The sequence below is a fragment of the Chelonia mydas genome, chromosome 10, assembly GCF_015237465.2.
Source record: "Chelonia mydas isolate rCheMyd1 chromosome 10, rCheMyd1.pri.v2, whole genome shotgun sequence".
Classification (NCBI taxonomy): Eukaryota; Metazoa; Chordata; order Testudines; family Cheloniidae; genus Chelonia; species Chelonia mydas.
This window is the reverse complement of record NC_051250.2, coordinates 32,502,360-32,519,467: the sequence shown is the minus strand read 5'-3', so window position 1 is coordinate 32,519,467 and position 17,108 is coordinate 32,502,360. Positions and strand designations below refer to the sequence as shown.

At 46.0% G+C, this 17,108-nt stretch overlaps 1 protein-coding gene across 6 annotated transcripts in view; it reads left to right on the top strand.

Moving 5' to 3' along the window:
• Positions 1-2,595, top strand: part of LOC102942191 (zinc finger protein 501) — a 31,862-nt gene extending 29,267 nt beyond the window's left edge. For all 6 annotated transcript variants that reach the window (XM_037910103.2, XM_037910100.2, XM_037910102.2 and 3 more), the window contains one exon: positions 432-2,595. In XM_037910103.2, the coding sequence (XP_037766031.1) occupies positions 432-1,627 (1,196 nt within the window). In that variant the 3' untranslated portion in view covers positions 1,628-2,595. The remainder of the gene's footprint in view (positions 1-431) is intronic.
• The last annotated feature ends 14,513 nt before the right edge of the window (positions 2,596-17,108 follow it).

Below are 17,108 nucleotides of genomic sequence, written 5' to 3'. Positions count from 1 at the left end.
CTTTACACGAAATTTGGTACTTTTTACTAACCAGGAGTATACACTATATCTATAGGCATTTATTTAATATAATGTATAATGTATAAAAAATAAAATGTAGCCATGGTAGGACAAGTAGCTGGAGGGAGCCACCTGGCATGCTTGTCTGTCCAAGACCATAAACATGTACTCAGGGTGGCTAGCCCATCCTGCTGCTGGGGCTGCATTCTGTTTTTAGCATGCTAACTTAGATGAGAACTAGCATGAATATGTCTCCACAAGCTGGGAACTACACCCCCAGGCTTGAAGTGTAGACATACTCTTTGGGGTCACATGTAACAAGTGTAGGTGTCATATGTTCATATGTAAATAAGATTTTCAAGATGAGTCCTTGTTCTAAGGTTTCGTTTCTCTCCTGTGACTTATCTCTGGATTCTCATTTTATTGACTAGGTGATGGGATTGTGAGTGAGAATGAGGAGGAGAATCCACACCAAGAAGATCCTGAGTCAATGGAACCACAGGGCAAGTTATCACGAATGCCCCAAAGGAATATTTCCCAGAGTCCTGAACAGGGCAAAGCCTGTGGTGGTCAACGCAGATCGGAACGGCATCTGCAAACTCTTCCAGGGAAGAGACAAAGTAAATCAACTGCATGTGAAAGAGCTTTCAGGAAACTGCCAGACATTGTCCAACAGGGAAATTCCATGAGGAGGAAATCAATAATGTGTGATGACTGTGGGAAAAGCTTCAGGGTGAGTTCAAACCTCAGACAGCACCAGAGAATCCACACTGGAGAGAAACCCTTTGGATGTGCCGAGTGTGGGGAAAATTTCCGACAACGATCACACCTTATTCAGCATCAAAGAATCCACACAGGGGAGAGACCCTATGAATGTTCTGAATGTGGGAAAAGCTTCAGTATGAGTTCTAAACTCATTCGGCATCAGATAATCCACACAGGAGAAAAACCCTATAAATGTGCCGAATGTGGCAAGAGCTTTAGTGGGAACTGGCAGCTAATCCAGCATCAGAGAATCCACACAGGAGAGAGACCCTACGAATGTGGTGACTGTGGGAAGACTTTCAGTGTGAGCTCAGCCCTTACTCGTCATCAGAGAACCCACACTGGAGAGAAACCTTATGAATGTGCCGAGTGCAGGAAAACCTTCAGTCAGAGCTCAGAGCTTATGAAACATCAAAGAGTCCACACAGGCGAGAAGCCCTATGAGTGTGCTGAGTGTGGGAAGAGCTTCAGTGTGAGCTCTGCCCTCATTCAGCATCGGAGATTCCACATGGGGGAAAGACCTTATGAATGTGCTGAGTGTGGGAAAAGCTTCACAGTGAGCTCACACCTCATTCAGCACCGGCGATTCCACACGGGGGAAAGGCCCTATGAATGTGCTGACTGTGGGAAAAGCTTCCTTTGGAGATCAGCCCTTCTTCGACATCGGAGAATCCACACAGGAGAGAGACCCTATGAATGCACTGAATGTGGGGAAAGCTTCCGTCAGAGTGCGCATCTTATCCAGCATCGCCGAATCCACACTGGGGAGAAACCCTATGAATGTGCCAACTGTGGGAAAGGCTTCACTGTGAGCTCTGCCCTTATTCGACATCAGAGAATCCACATTGTGGGGGAGCCCTAAGAGCTGTCTGAAAATGGAGAAAACTTCATATCTGATATCCTTCCAGGGTCTCCCAGTGGATGGAAGCCAGTTGTGTTCCACTTTGGGGCCACAGGGCTCTTCACTTTTCATAGTGAATGAAAAATGCCTTGCTGAGGATGGAGTGTAGGTGGTTGAGTTAGACAAAGAGGCAGTGTTGGTGCTGGAAGAAGAGTCATGTAGGGCCCTAGGGTGTAGGGAGAAATGCGTGGTGGGAGCCAGAGGAGGGACCAGGAGGTGCTGGGGGGGGGGGTCATTTGGGTGATGGAAGGGGGGAGTATGTACTGTAATTAAGGGGAAGTCATTTGAGTCATTTTTAATAAATATATTTAAGAGGAATGAAAAAATGAGCACAGGGAGGGCACCAGACAATTTATAGTGGGAAATAAGTGGAGCATCGTCTAGCAGATTGAGCAGAAGGTGGAAAGTCAACACTCTTGGGTCCTATTCCCAATTCTGTCACAGACTTGTTTGGTAACTCTGGGCAGCTCACTTCCTCACTGTGCCTTCGTTCTCCCCCCCCCCCCCCCCCCCCCCCCCATCTGTAAAACGGAGACTATAATAATAATGATAATCACTCTCACAGGAGGATTTTATTATTTAATGTCTATATTAAAGTAGTGCCCAGAGGCATCATTAGGAATTGGGGCTATATTGTACTAGTTGGTGCACAATGAGGTTTGCACAGTTCCTGCCCGGAAGAGTTTACAATGTAAGAAACCAGCTTCCTTCTCTGGGATTCTGTAGCCCTTGTTACTGACAAGAATTTTTCTTGAAGTTATGAACTTTGAGGATTCTTTTTGTGAGTGCAGGGAGCATGGTTGTGTGTTTTTATTTGTGTGTGTGTTTTGAAATATGGATTTCACAGGGTATCTGAGTTTAATTTTAGTTTCAAAAAACATTATCTTTATTGTTTTTTTAAAGTTCTAATAAAAAGTTGTTTAAAATGATCCGTGATTCCTGCTGTGTCAAGAGTCCCTACATCCTCTTTCCTTGATACTCAGCTAGCCCATTTTATATCTCAAAGACCCCCTTGGAGGTTCTGGCTCTATAGACGGGGCTTATAGTTGCATCTCAATAGCTGGGCTCTGATTACATTCACCCACTTGTCTTTGTACAGGTCAGCAAACAACTGGGATTATTGGAGAAAATGTGTGACACGTGTTAAAATCTAAAATTATTAGACAAATCATTTTAGTTCGATGTTTTATACTAGCCTCACCCACTTAGTCTGAACGGGAGCAAAAGGCATTGCCACCTTCTTTTACCCCCCAAAATGCATTCAACCCCTCCCTCACCTCCCTCCCATAAATATCAAAACAAAAAACAAAAACCTGAAACCAATCAACTTAAAATGTGTTAATTTAAAAAAAACCACTCTAAGCTGATTTTTTTTTTATACTGAAAAGGGAGTAGTGACAGACTCCATAAAGGCCATTAGGACTAATGCTATTGATTTCACATCGAAGGTGCTCAGATACTAGCATGATGGGTGGCAGTATAAACCCTTATGGGTGTGTCTAAATGGGAGGGGTTTAGTCCGCATTAACTCAAGTTAGTCCAGTGTGAAAATGTCTGCGTATACACAACACAGTTCGTCACAGCGCATGAACGCCACATTTATCACACGCTCTGGAATTCTCTTTCAAAGTGTATTGTTTGATGCAAATCAAGTTAGGTCCCTTGTTTGTCTGCACTGTTTTGGCAGTCTTCCAACTTCTATCCCAGACTGCTTTGTGGATGTCCATTATTGACCTGTCTGTTTACGTGTGTGCCCTCCACTGCTCTGGGGTCAAGTTGACCAGATGTTCCTTCCTGCATTTAAAAACTGGCACAGGCCCAGAAGTTGCCCATTTGCTCCTGGATTTGACTATAGCAGCGTTGCTGTAATGCTATTTCAGAAACTTTGGAACATGCAATTTCTGTTATAAACTGGGGACGCATTACTTGGAAGTAACAGAGGAGGAACTGGCACATGAAATTGCAAGTCCATTAGCAAGAATTTTTAATCAATCTGTAAACTCAGGGGTTGTACCGTATGAGTGGAGAATTGCTAACATAGTTCCTATTTTTAAGAAAGGTTAAAAAATCAATCCGGGTAACTACAGGCCTGTTAGTTTGACATCTGTATGCAAGGTCTTGGAAAAAATTTTGAAGGAGAAAGTAGTTAAGGACATTGAGGTCAATGGTAATTGGGACAAAATACAACATGGCTTTACAAAAGGTAGATCGTGCCAAACGAAGCTGATCTCCTTCTTTGAGAAGGTAACAGATTTTTTTAGACAAAAGGAATGCAGTGGCTCTAATTTACCTCAATTTCAGTAAGGTATTTGATACGGTTCCACATGGAGAATTATTAGTTAAATTGGAAAAGATGGGGATCAATATGAAAATTGAAAGGTGGATAAGGAACTGGTAAAGGGGAGACTACAGTGGGTCACACTGAAAGGTGAACTGTCAGACTGGAAGGAGGTTACTAGTGGAGTTCCTCAGGGATCAGTTTTGGGACCAATCTTATTTAATCTTTTTATTACTGACCTTGGCACAAAAAGTGGGAGTGTGCTAATAAAGTTTGTGGATGACACAAAGCTGGGAGGTATTGCCAATACAGAGAAGGACCGGGATATCATACAGGAAGATCTGGATGACTTTGTAAACTGGAGTAATAGTAATAGGATGAAATTTAATAGTGAAAAGTGCAAGGTCATGCATTTAGGGATTAATAACAAGAATTTCTGTTATAAGCTGGGGACGCATTACTTGGAAGTAACAGAGGAGGAGAAGGAGGACCTCGGAGTATTGATTGATCACAGGATGACTATGAGCCGCCAATGTGATATGGCCATGAAAAAAGCTAATGCGGTCTTGGGATGCATCAGGCGAGGTATTTCCAGTAGAGATAAGGAGGTGTTAGTACCGTTATACAAGGCACTGGTGAGACCTCATCTGGAATATTGTGTGTGCAGTTCTGGTCTCTCATGTTTAAGAAGGATGATTTCAAAATCAAACAGGTACAGAGAAGGGCTACTAGGATGATCCGAGGAATGGAAAACCTGTTTTATGAAAGGAGAATCAATGAGCTTGGCTTGTTTAGCCTAACTAAAAGAAGGCTGAGGGGAGATATGATTGCTCTCTATAAATATATCAGAGGGATAAATACCATGGAGGGAGAAGAATTATTTAAGCTCTGTACCAATGTGGACACAAGAACAAATGGATATAACCTGGCCATCAGGAAGTTTAGACTTGAAATTAGTCGAAGGTTTCTAACCATCAGAGGAGTGAAGTTCTGGGAAGCAGTAGGGGCAAAAGACATATCTGGCTTCGAGATTAAACTTGATAAATTTATGGAGGAGATGAGATGATGGGATAGCCTAATTTTGGCAATTAATTGATATTCAACCACTAGCGGTAGATATGCCCAGTGGCCTCTGATGGGATGTTAGATGTGGTGTGATCTGAGTTATTACAGAGAATTCTTTCCTGGGTGTCTGGCTGGTGAGTCTTGCCCACATACTCAGGGTTTAGCTGATCGCCATATTTGGAGTCGGGAAGTAATTTTCCCCCAGGGCAGATTGGCAGCAGCCCTGGGGGTTTTTCACCTTCCTCTGCAGCGTGGGGCACAGGTCACTTGCTGGAGGATTCTCTGCCCCTTGAAGTCTTTAAACCACAATTTGAGGACTTCAGTAACTCAGACATAAGTTAGGGGTTTGTTACAGGAGTTGGTGGGTGAGATTCCTTGGCCTGCGTTTTGCAGGAGGTCAAACTAGATGATCATAATGGTCCTTTCTGACCTTAAAGTCTATGATTCTATTACTCTATGCCTTTTGGAGTGTTGAGACCTCATAGCCATCTGGGGAGAAGTGTTGGTGCAACTATCCTATGTGGCAAGTCACTGGAATAAAGATCTTTTTGTGGATGTGGCTAAGGAGATGTCTGCAAGGGGTTACAGCTGGGTGCCTACCAATGCTGAGCAAACAGCTCAGGGGTATTTACACTAAAACCAGGGTGTGACATTCTATACCTTGGGGGAGCATCCTGGAACCCCCATATTCCTCATTTTTATATTATCGTGATCTTACATCTAAAGCATGCCTTGAAAAGTATCGGAGAAAGGTTATGATCTGCTGAAAGTCATTTCTCTATCTATATATGTGTATCATTAATGCATATGAAGTTATGAGAATTGTGTTATATGATGGTCACTAAAACGTGCTGTAAACTGGGGACTCAGCCAGACATTAGCTCTCCAGAGGCAACCGTAAGGAAAGTAGCCAGCACCGAGGTGGGGGTGTCAATCAACCCTTCAATAACCATTGTCCAGCAAAGGAGCTACGATGCAATGACTCACCTGCATGAGGCCACACTAGGGGAATTGCTCAACCTTGCCTGGAGACTCAGCAATGCCCATCAGACATGCCTGGACTTGTATTTTCCAAGCACATGGACTGAGGGTATAAAACAGACACAGTGACCACATGCTTGGCCTTTTCTCCTGCCCCCGCCTATGCTGCAAACAACAAAGACACCAAGAAGAAGGCTGAAAACTCCAACAAAGGAGACTGGCCCAGATTTAAGGGACAAATCTGTATATTAAGGACTGCAATATCCAATGGGGCGAGAAAAACTGCTTAATCTAGATGTTGCCCAGTCTAATAGAGTTGAGAGTTTAGACTGCGTGCTTATATTTTATTTCTTTTGATAACTAACTCTGACCTTTTTGCTTATCACTTAATATCACTTAAAATCTATCTTTTGTAATCAGTACACTTCTTTAATTGTTTATCTTTACCAGTGAGTTTGCCTTGAAATGTGTGGTAAATCCACTTAGGTTTTACAAAGGCTGGTGTATATCCACTTTCCATTGATGAAGTGGTGAACCAATTAATAAATCTGCATTGCTCGTCTTCAGCAGTGCAAGATGATATATAAGGTATAGTGCTGGGGGGATTTGGTTCTGGTGCCTTTCTCTGTGTGATTCATGAGTGGCTCTGGGAGCATTCATGCAATATAGCTGGGTGTGGGGTTCTACATGCTGTTGTGCTGCGTGATCACAGCACCTGGACGGGTTTGCTGCTGGTCATTAGCAAGGCATTGTGAGAGACAGCCGAGGCTGGAGAGAGTTCGGGGGCACAGCAGTCCCACAGTCCCAGGCTGCACCCTGGGGATCCCGTCACACAGGGATGGCAGGAAATAGTGTGGATGTGGACATATAGTCCATTTTGGGGGAGCTGGACAAGATTTTATGCAATTACATCACTACTGAACCCAAGGAGGTTGTAGACCCTGTGACCCAAAAGCCCCTCAATCCTCCAAGGATGAGCAGAAAGTCATTGGAGGAGGGACACAATGAAGATAAGGTGAAGAGATCTCCCTGGAAACCCAGGATTTCCTCAGGTCATGACCCTCAGGGCAGCCCTGTAGGCTGTGAGGCCAATTCCCAGTCAGAAACCCAGGCCGGGACTCTGGAGGCAGATCCTATAGAGGGAACCTCGGCAAGTAAGTGTCTGTCTTCATCATATATTACTATACTGTGCTGCTGTGGTACCTTCTGTTCTGTCCCACAGCCACAGCCATTTTTCACAGATGTGAACTAGAAGCCTTTCTGAGTCTCCAGCCCTCACCTCCCTCCGTCAGCCAACTCTCGCGCACACCCCCTCCCTCCTGCATATACATTTTCATAATGGTGGCTCCTCTCGCTGAACAGTTGGCTTCTGTCACATCCTAGAGTCCTGATCATCAAATGTTTGCAAGACCATGCAACGGAGGGCACATACCGATTTACCTATTTTCCTTTCCCTTCCTGCCTCTGTCTGCCCAGTGAACCACCCCCACCCCACTCCCCAACCCTGTTTGTCTGCTCAAAATGTCAGCTAGCAGCATAGGGCAGCCACAACCTCTACCCCACCTCCCCTCTTCTCCCACAGCATAGTCTAACAATGAAAACATGCAATTCTGGGAAATTCAACTGTTTATTGAGACAGTGGTTACAGGAAAAGAAGTTCATTTAGTATTCTCTGTCTACGTGAAGTAGACATGGGCATTGCGTAGCCATACAGGTGCTAAGACTACAACTCCTTATAGCAACGCTTTTAATGGCTTTTCACACACTTGCATAAAGAAAGCCTGGGAACAGTGAATGCTTCAGTCAGTAAGTGCAAAACCCTCTCTATTTTTCTCTTCACTTTCACCATGTCTGCAGGAGAGATAAAGCAGAATCTGAGGCTGAGAAATTGCTCAGTTTTGGTCTGAAAATTATGAGGGATAGCTGCATGAACATTCTTCCCAGTATAACTCGCAATTTCCTTCCACTCCTGCAGCACTTCGGGGAGAGGACTGTAATGGGGTGTACAGACGGGGAAGGAGAGTCTCTCCTGTTTACGAGCAAGCAGCTTGATCACAACCCACTATGATATGGGGCATTGCAGGCTGGTACACTCCCACTGCAGCTCTGGAGCTATTTCAACACATATTTCACAAAAGATCACCTTTGTCATCCTGAAATTCTCTTGTCACTGTTGTTCATCCTAGGTCTGCAGTGCAATCCTTTCCCACCAATCAGTGTTGTTTTCCCAAGTCCAGAAACAGCATTGTACCATGTGAAACTGCCCCAGGAACCACGCTTGTAGTAGCAGTTGCTTGGTGTTACCCTCCCCACCCCCCTTCATCATCCTTGTCCTACTTCCTCCACCACCACTGAAGCGTTTGCTGCTGTTTCTGGAGGAGCTGCTGCCACATCATCTGCTTGGTGGGCTAGCCGGAGATGGGTCAGGAGTCCCAGGGGATCTGTCAGGGGGCGAGAAGCGGGGGAGGGGAAGGGGGATAGGAGGTGGGGGCCAGGCCTCGCCTGGCTTTTTTGGGGAGACACAGCCTCCCCTAACCGGCCCTCCATACAATTTTGGAAACCCGATGTGGCCCTCAGGCCAAAAAGTTTGCCCGCCCCTGTGCTATATGCATCCCATAATGTGCAGTGAGAAAAATCCTTGTATGCACACAGCTCAGCAGCAAAGCAAAGGATCATGGGATATCCCCTAAGACTCATGCTGCATGCTTATTACGCAGCAGACCCCCACCGTGTGCACGCCATAATGTAAACTGAAGTGGGTACACCCGTTCTGTAGGCATGCTATTAGTGTTGTTTCCTTATTGTGTGTTACCTAAAGCTTGCCAAATAGCTGCTGATTAAATCCCCTGTGTAGACAAACCCTAAAATAGAAACAGAACTGTCCTGTCCAGGAAATGGGAAATTTCTCTAAGATCTCTTTGGGAGAAAGAAAGGGTTGGGAGCTGTGGTGACATAAGAATGGCCATACTGGGTCTTCCAATAGTGGCCAATGCCAGGTGCTTCAGAGGGAATTAACAGAACAGGTCATCATCAAGTGATCCATTCCCCTGTCACCCATTCCCAGCTTCTGGAAAACAAAGGCTAGGGACACCATCCCTAATAGCCATTGATGGACCTATCCTCCATGAATTTATCTAGTTCTTTTTTGAATTGTTATAACTTGGCCTTCACAACATCCTCTGGCAAAGAGTTCCATAGGTTGACTGTGCGATGTGTGAAGAAATACTTCCTTTTGTTTGTTTTAAACGTGCTGCCTATTAATTTCATTTCATGACCCCTAGTTCTAGTGTTGTGAGAAGGAATAAATAACACTTCCTTATTTACTTTCTCCAAACCAGTCATTATTCTATAGGTGACAGAGGATTAATCCAAAGGGGCCTAGGGAGACTGGAAATATGGTCAGAAGATTACAAAACAGGAATGAATTTGGGGGGAAATGTAAAATTTTAATGGTGAATCAGAAAAACAGCTATTCAGTGGGAGGTGAAATGTGCAGAAGAAGCAATGGGCAAAAGACACCTAGAGTTGGGAATGAGCAGCAAACTTGCTATATTTATAATGAGATATAGGGTCAGCATATGCAAAAGGCATATAGCATGAAGGGGAAACCAGCTACTCCTTTCTCTGTGTTCCCTTCTGAAGTTTTGAGGAGAAGGGATGTGATGGGAGATTCAAGTGAGGATCACTGCTGGGACAGTGTTTCTTCTTCCTGAAAAGGTGTTTGTGTAGGTGGCGGGGGGGGGGGAGGGGGGGCGTGCCTGGTGCACCTTTCCCTGCAAGGAAGTTAGAGGTGCAATTACGAGTGAGGAGAGAAAGGGCTCGCCCTATACTTTGTACCAAGGCTGTGTTTACGATGCTTCTTTTGATGGGATAGGAGATGGGTGTTGATCTGAATGTAGCATTGTGGTCCTTAGAGTTCCTATGCGAGATTATTTGTGGTGGTGTGGAGAGGGTGGTCTGGAGGAAGTGGATGTAGTATGTATCACCAGGAGAACCAGTGAGCAAGCTGACATGTTAATGAAGTCAACTAGCAGTGAAGCAAGAAAGGAGGTCTCAGGAAGTGGGGCCTATCACTGTGCTCATCTGACACTAGTGTGTTATCTCCCCTAAAATGGCTGAAAGCACCAGAATGGGGGTGCCAGATCCTTCATTTCCCCTGTCCTCCCCAACTCTTTTTTTTTTTTTGGTAGCAGCAACAGGAATGAGAATTTGTCATTCCCTGTCCTGCTACAGGGAGGTCCCATCCCTCTGTCCTGAGCAGGAACATAGAGGTATCTGCCTACAGCTAGGAGGGGGTCAGTAAAATGGGGGAAAGTGCGGGCACAGGGTTAGAGGGTAGAATGTATTGGCTGTAGTGTTCCCTCTGACAAGAAACGTCGCCCCAAACAGTCTGACAGCAGTAGTCTTTCCATAGTCAAGGTTGAATCCTGATTTTTAAACCCTCTTCACCACAACTTCCCCCTCAAAAAAAAAATGGGATCCCATTGAAATGTCACTCGCCCTATCTCATCCCGGAGCAGAGTTTGCTGTGAAGTTTGGTAAAAGTCAGAAATGGTGTTTCAAATAGCAGAGGTTCTCACAACGTCCCTGTTCACCCTGCAACAACCCCCTGGCTTTCTCAGGCTCATCTGAACTCCAGCCCATCCAACTGGTGTTGTTAGAAGGCCTTTGAGGGAAAGGGGCCTCAGGCTGTGTTTCTGGGGTGCGTGGGATGGATTGCAGCATTACAACACTATAGGGAACTAGATATACATGTCTACAGCCTGACACCTACTGGCTTTGCTGAGCCATGGGGATGGGGGTGGGCTTTATGGATTTGTTGGAGGGAAATGCTACAGCACCTGAAGAGTAAACAAGCCAGTGGGATGAGCCATCTGACCCCTGGGGGAAATGTCTCATCGTGGAAAGATGTGTCCTTGTCAGAATTTTACCTCAGTTTTTTTTTTAAACTGAAGCCTCCAATCTCTCCCGTGCTCTCATCTTTGAGAATTCCTATGGCTAATTTCTGATTTTTATGTCAGAAAAAAAAGCACTGAATTATGTGAAATTCTCTAGAATTTATCCATGGACAGCCCCACAGGGAAATGGAACTTTCCACCTGTCTCTCACAATAGCATGTTCTGGCTGCTCAGGCAGTGGCTGAATCAGAGCAGAGGGGGAGCTGGGGTGGAACGTTTCTCTTGCTTTAAAGCAATTGAATTAATGCAAACACCAATTTCTCCCTTTGATCCCAAACAGAAAGTGGCCTACCCTCCTTTCCTAGTATTGACTGTATAGTCGGGGCATAGAAACGGGATAGGCAGAATATACAATGGAAAACTTGATACTCACAAGTGACAACGGCCTGTTTGAATGTAACTCAGGAATAAAAAAAGTACACCAAATAGACACTACAGTGGTGGGGACACATAAATTCCTGGATTAATAAGAGGAGGGTGTTCTTGGGGCTGGAGGTGCATACTTAATTGCTGGAGTAGGGGGAAGGCTGAGCTGGGATGCAGAATTAATTAAGTAGAATATGAGTTTGGGGAGAAGCTGTGAATTCTCTGTGCCATCAGGCAGTGTTTTAGACAACCTTTTATGATTTGATCTCAGCTGGGTCTTGTAGTGAGAGCTCCTGCAACAGGGGCCCAAATCCCCTTGTTCTATACTAGTGATAACTCAGACTGTGGCTCGCGAGCGGAAATTGGTTCTTTAATGTCTCCTTTGGCTCTTTGCAGCACGTGATATTAAAACAGTGTGTGATTTAATTACAGTAGAACCTCTGCATTATGTACACTAGAGTTACAAACTGACCGGTCAACCACACACCTCCTTTGGAACCAGAAGTACGCAGTCAGGCAGCAGAGATGAAATAAAAAAGCAAATACTGTACAGCACAGTATTGTGTTAAATGTAAACTACTAAAAAATAAAGGGAAAGTCTAAAGAAAGAGTTGACAAAGTAAGGAGACTGTTTCTGTGCTTGTTTCATTTAAATTGAGATGGTTAAATCATCATTTTTCTTCTGCATAGTAAAGTTTCAAAGCTGTAGTAAGTCAATGTTCAGTTGTAAACTTTTGAAAGAACCACCATAACATTTTGTTCAGAGTTACAAACATTTCAGAGCTACAGACACCCTCCATTCCCAAGGTATTTGTCCCTCTGAGGTTCTACAGTATTAACCAATCAAGTGCCCATCTTTAAAAAAGGAAAGAAGGAGAACCTGGGGAACTACAAACCAGTCAGCCTCACCTCAGTCCCTGGAAAAATCATGGAGCAGGTCCTCAAGGAATCCATTTTGAAGCACTTGGAGGAGAGGAAGGTGATCAGGAACAGTCAACATGGATTCACCAAGGGCAAGTCATTCCTGACCAACCTGATTGCCTTCTATGATGGGATAACTGGCTCTGTGGATATGGGGAAAGTGGTGGATGTGATATATCTTGACTTTAGCAAAGCTTTTGATATGGTCTCCCACAGTATTCTTGCCAGCAAGTTAAAAAAGAATGGACTGGATGAATGGGCTATAAGGTGGATAGAAAGCTGACTAGATTGTTGTGCTCAACGGGTAGTGATCAACGGCTAGATGTCTACTTGGCAGCTGGTATCAAGTGGAATACGCTAGGGGTCGGTCCTAGGGCCGGTTTTGTTCAACATCTTTATTAATGATCTGGATGATGGGATGGATTTCATCCTCAGCAAGTTCACAGAGGACACTAAGCTGGGGGGAGAGATAGATATGCTGGACGGTAGGGGTAGGGTCCAGAGTGACCTAGACAAATTGGAGGATTGGGCCAAAAGAAATCTGATGAGGTTCAACAAGCACAAGTGCAGAGTCCTCCACTTAGGATGGAAGACTCCCATGCACCACCACAGGCTAGAGACCGACTGTCTAAGCGACAGTTCTGCAGAAAAGGACCTGGGGATTACAGTGGATGAGAAGCTGGATATGAGTCAGCAGTGGGCCCTTGTTGCCAATAAGGCTAACGGCATATTGGGCTGTATTAGTAGGAGCACTGCCAGCAGATCGAGGGAAGTGATTATTCCCTGCTATTCAGCACGGGTGAGGCCACATCTGGAGTACTGCATCCAGTTTTGGGCTCCCCACTACAGAAAGGATGTGGACAAATTGGAGAGAGTCCAGCGTAGGGCAATGAAAATGATCAGGGGGCTGGGGCACATGACTTATGAGGAGAGGCTGAGGGAACTGGGCTTGTTTAGTTTGCAGAAGAGAAGAGTGAGGGGGGATTTGATAGCAGCCTTCAACTATCTGAAGGGGGGTTCCAAAGAGGATGGAGCTTGGCTGTTCTCAGTGGTGGCAGATGACAGAACAAGGAGCAATGGTCTCAAGTTGAAGTGTGGGAGGTCTAGGTAGAATATTAGGAAACACTATTTCACTAGGAGGGTGGTGAAGCACTGGAATGGGTTACCTAGGGAGGTGGTGGAATCTCCATTCTTAGAGGTTTTTAAGGCCCAGCTTGACAAAGCCTTGGCTGGGATGATTTAGTTGGTGTTGGTCCTGCTTTGAGCAGGGGGTTGGACTAGATGACCTCCTGAGGTCTCTTCCAACCCTAATCTTCTATGATTCTATGATCAAAGTTATGAACCAATCAGAATGCCTTTACTGTTATTAACCAATTAAGTTGTCAACTTGCACTGTTATTAACTTAGTTGCTGTGAATATAATATATAAACTAAATATTTCCGGGGGCATACTGTTTTTAAATATGAATAGTACTGTAACCCTGCTGCCTGTCAGAGTTGGCAGCAACAAGGGACAGGTTCAGTATTTAGGGGTTCCTTTTCAATAACACAATGCAAAACGGGCTCGAGCCCCCGCCCAATGACCTTGGATAATTACGTACCACCCCCCTGGGTGCCTCTAAGAGGCAATACTTCCCCTCTTGCAAGCACAGAATCTGAGTGTAGCAAAAGCCTTTTAATAAAGGAGGGAAACAATGCAGCATTAGGTTCGGGAAACGCAATAAACAGGATTCATAACACAAACCATGAGCAAAAGACCCACCGCCAAGTAAGTTGGGCAGTGTCCTTTTCCACTCAGGGTCTTAAGTCCAGCAACCCAAAAGTCCCCCCACTCACAGTTGCTGTCCTTGGTCAGTGCAGCCCTAGAGTTCAGAAGTTCATTGGTAGAGTTCACCTCCCAGCCTGGGTGGAGGTATAGAGGCACCTTACACTCTCCGCTGCTCGGGCCCTCGACAGCCGATTGCCACACCTGACTGTGGGGTGCTGCTCCCGTCCTCTCTGCCAGCTGTTTCGCTAGCCGTGCCTCTCCACCAGCCGCCCAGCTGGCCATGCCTCTCCGCCAGCCGTCCTGCTAGCTGCGCCTCTCCGCCAGCTGCTCAGTTGGCTGTGTGTCTCCACTAGCCATCCAGCTGCCCACGCCTCTCCGCCAGCCGTCCCACTAGCCACGCCTCTCCGCCAGCCACCCAGCTGGCCATGCCTCTTTGCCAGCTGTCCTGCTAGCCGCGCCTCTCCACGAGCCACCCAGCTGGCTGCGCTTCTCCACTAGCCGTCCTGCTAGCAGCTCAGCAATATGTCTTCAGGCCCCCGCTACTTAACACAGCTCTCTGTGATTTCAACTCTCAGTGATTTCAGCTGTTAGTAGGGGAGCCTCACTGCTGGTGCACCTGGATAGTCTTCTTGCATCAGAACCACTAGCCCAGAGTAGGTCTAATGCTTAGACCTAGGTATCAGTGATTTCAGCTCTGCAGCATGTAACAAGACTCTTACTTGAGTCTAAATTAGCTCTATTATTACACAGTGGAGAGAGGAAGGATCAAAGTGGTGTTTAGAACCCTTAAAAGGGGCCCATGCTACCAGGTACAAATACCTATCCCCAACCTCTCTCAATTCACTGGGCTTTGGAACCCATGCCCCTTGCCTAGTGAGTGCTGCTTAGTTGAGGGTGAGTCCCTTAGTCATAAAATGCCAAGTACAGTTCTACTGTCCTTGATTCACGTAACCGGGATAACAACCCTTTATTACTCCTGCCCCAATAAGGGTGCTAGGCAGGTTGGGTGTGCCCATGCAAAAGAGATCAGCCCCTGAAGTCCTTTTCCATAGCTCACCACCAGATGTCAAGGGAGAGCTCATTCTGACTGCTTACATTACTATAGTAAATGAAACAATGAATTCACACTACTGAGGTCTGAGTACCATTCTATACATTTGGGAGAATGGGCACCTCTGAAATTGTTGCACACACTGGGGGTGGGCAGGAGGAATTCAAACATCAAAAGATAGACCAAAGCATGATATAATATTTTTTTAAGTCTCTTGATTTTTTGGGGTCTGACTCATGATTCTGAACTTTTGAGGGTGTTAATACTGTGGTTACTCCCACTGCCCTGCTATGTTGGGCTCACTGCACAGCCAGTGTTGTCTACTCAGAGAATGAAACAGTGGCCTCTGGTGACTAACAGGGTATCTGCTGGCACTTGAAAAATTTTGACTGTAGCTGATCATGTCACTAAGCTACATTTAGAAATGCCCCAAAATAGGAATGCTTGGGATAATATAACAGGTCCTGGCATAATAAAGTCATAGGACTGGAAGGGACCTCGAGAGGTCATCTAGTCCAGTTTCCTGCACTCATGGCAGGACTAAGTATTATCTAGACCATTCTTGACAGATGTTAGTCTAACCTACTGTTAAAAATCTCCAATGACGGGGATTCCACAACCTCCCTAGGCAATTTATTCCAGTGTTTAACTACCCTGACAGTTAGGAAGTTTCTCCTAATGTCCACCCAAAACCTCCCTTGCTGCATTTAAGACCATTGCTTCTTGTCCTATCCTCAGAGGTTAAGAAGAACAATTATTCTCCCTCCTCCTTTTAACAACCTTTTATGTATTTGAAAACTGTTATCATGTCCCCTCTCAGTCTTCTCTTTTCCAGACTAAACAAACCCAATTTTTTCAATCTTCCTTCACAGGTCATGTTGTCTAGACCTTTAATCATTTTTGTTGCTCTTCTCTGGGCTTTCTCCAATTTGTCCACATCTTTCCTGAAATGTGGCACCCAGAACTGGACACAACACTCCAGTTGAGGCCTAATCAGTGTGGAGTAGAGCAGAAGAATTACTTCTCGTGTCTTGCTTACAACACTCCTGTTAATACATCCCAGAATGATGTTTGCTTTTTTTGCAACAGTGTTACACTGTTGACTCATATTTAGTTTGTGTTCCACTGTGACCCCCAGATCCCTTTCCACAGTACTCCTTCCTAGGCAGTCATTTCCCATTTACTGAAGTATTACCTTAAATCTTGTCAGTCTCTACCATTGCGTCACTGGAGAGCTTTACCGAGAATGCTCCCCAGCTTCCTAAGACAGAGTTAAAGAACAGAACCTATATTTAACAAATTACAACAGAAAAGATCCAGCTGAGAAAGCAGTTTCAGCACTCATCCAGATCTGGTCATCATCTGGTTTTGAGAGGTGGGTTTTTGTTTGGTGGATTCGTCTAGATCAGCGGTTGGCAACCTTTCAGAAGTGGTGTGCTGAGTCTTCATTTATTCACTCAAATTTAAGGTTTTGTGTGCCAGTGATAAGAATCCATGTGATCCATGCTGAGCTGCGCCCCCTCTTGGCCCTGTCTGCACCCCTCACTGCCCTAGGCTGGGGCCAGAGGGCCATAGCTGGGGGAAGCTGCAGAGCCCCAGGCCGGCAGCCGGGACCCCAGGCCAGCAGCAGAGCTCCCCGGACAAGTGGCTGTGACCCGGGGCCAGCAGCGGGCTGAGCGGGGCCAGCGACTGGAACCCCGACTAGCAGGGGGCTTGTGGCTGGTATCCCAGGCCAGCAGCTGAGCCCCCTGGACTGGTGGCCGAGACTGGGGCCTGGTAGCGGGCTGAGGGGGTGCGCAGCCAGAACCCCAGCTGGCAGTGGGCCAGCGGCCGGTACCCCAGGCCAGCAGCAAAGCCCCTGGGACCAGTGCCGTGACCCAGGGCTGGCAGCGGGCTGAGTGGGGCTAGCAGATGGAACTCTGGCTGGTAGAGGACCGGTGGACAGTACCCCAGGCCGGCAGTGGAGCCCCCGGGACCAGTAGCCAGGACCCGGGCAGTGTGAGTGCCGCTAAAAATCAGCTCGCGTGCCGCCTTTGACACGTGTGCAATAGGTT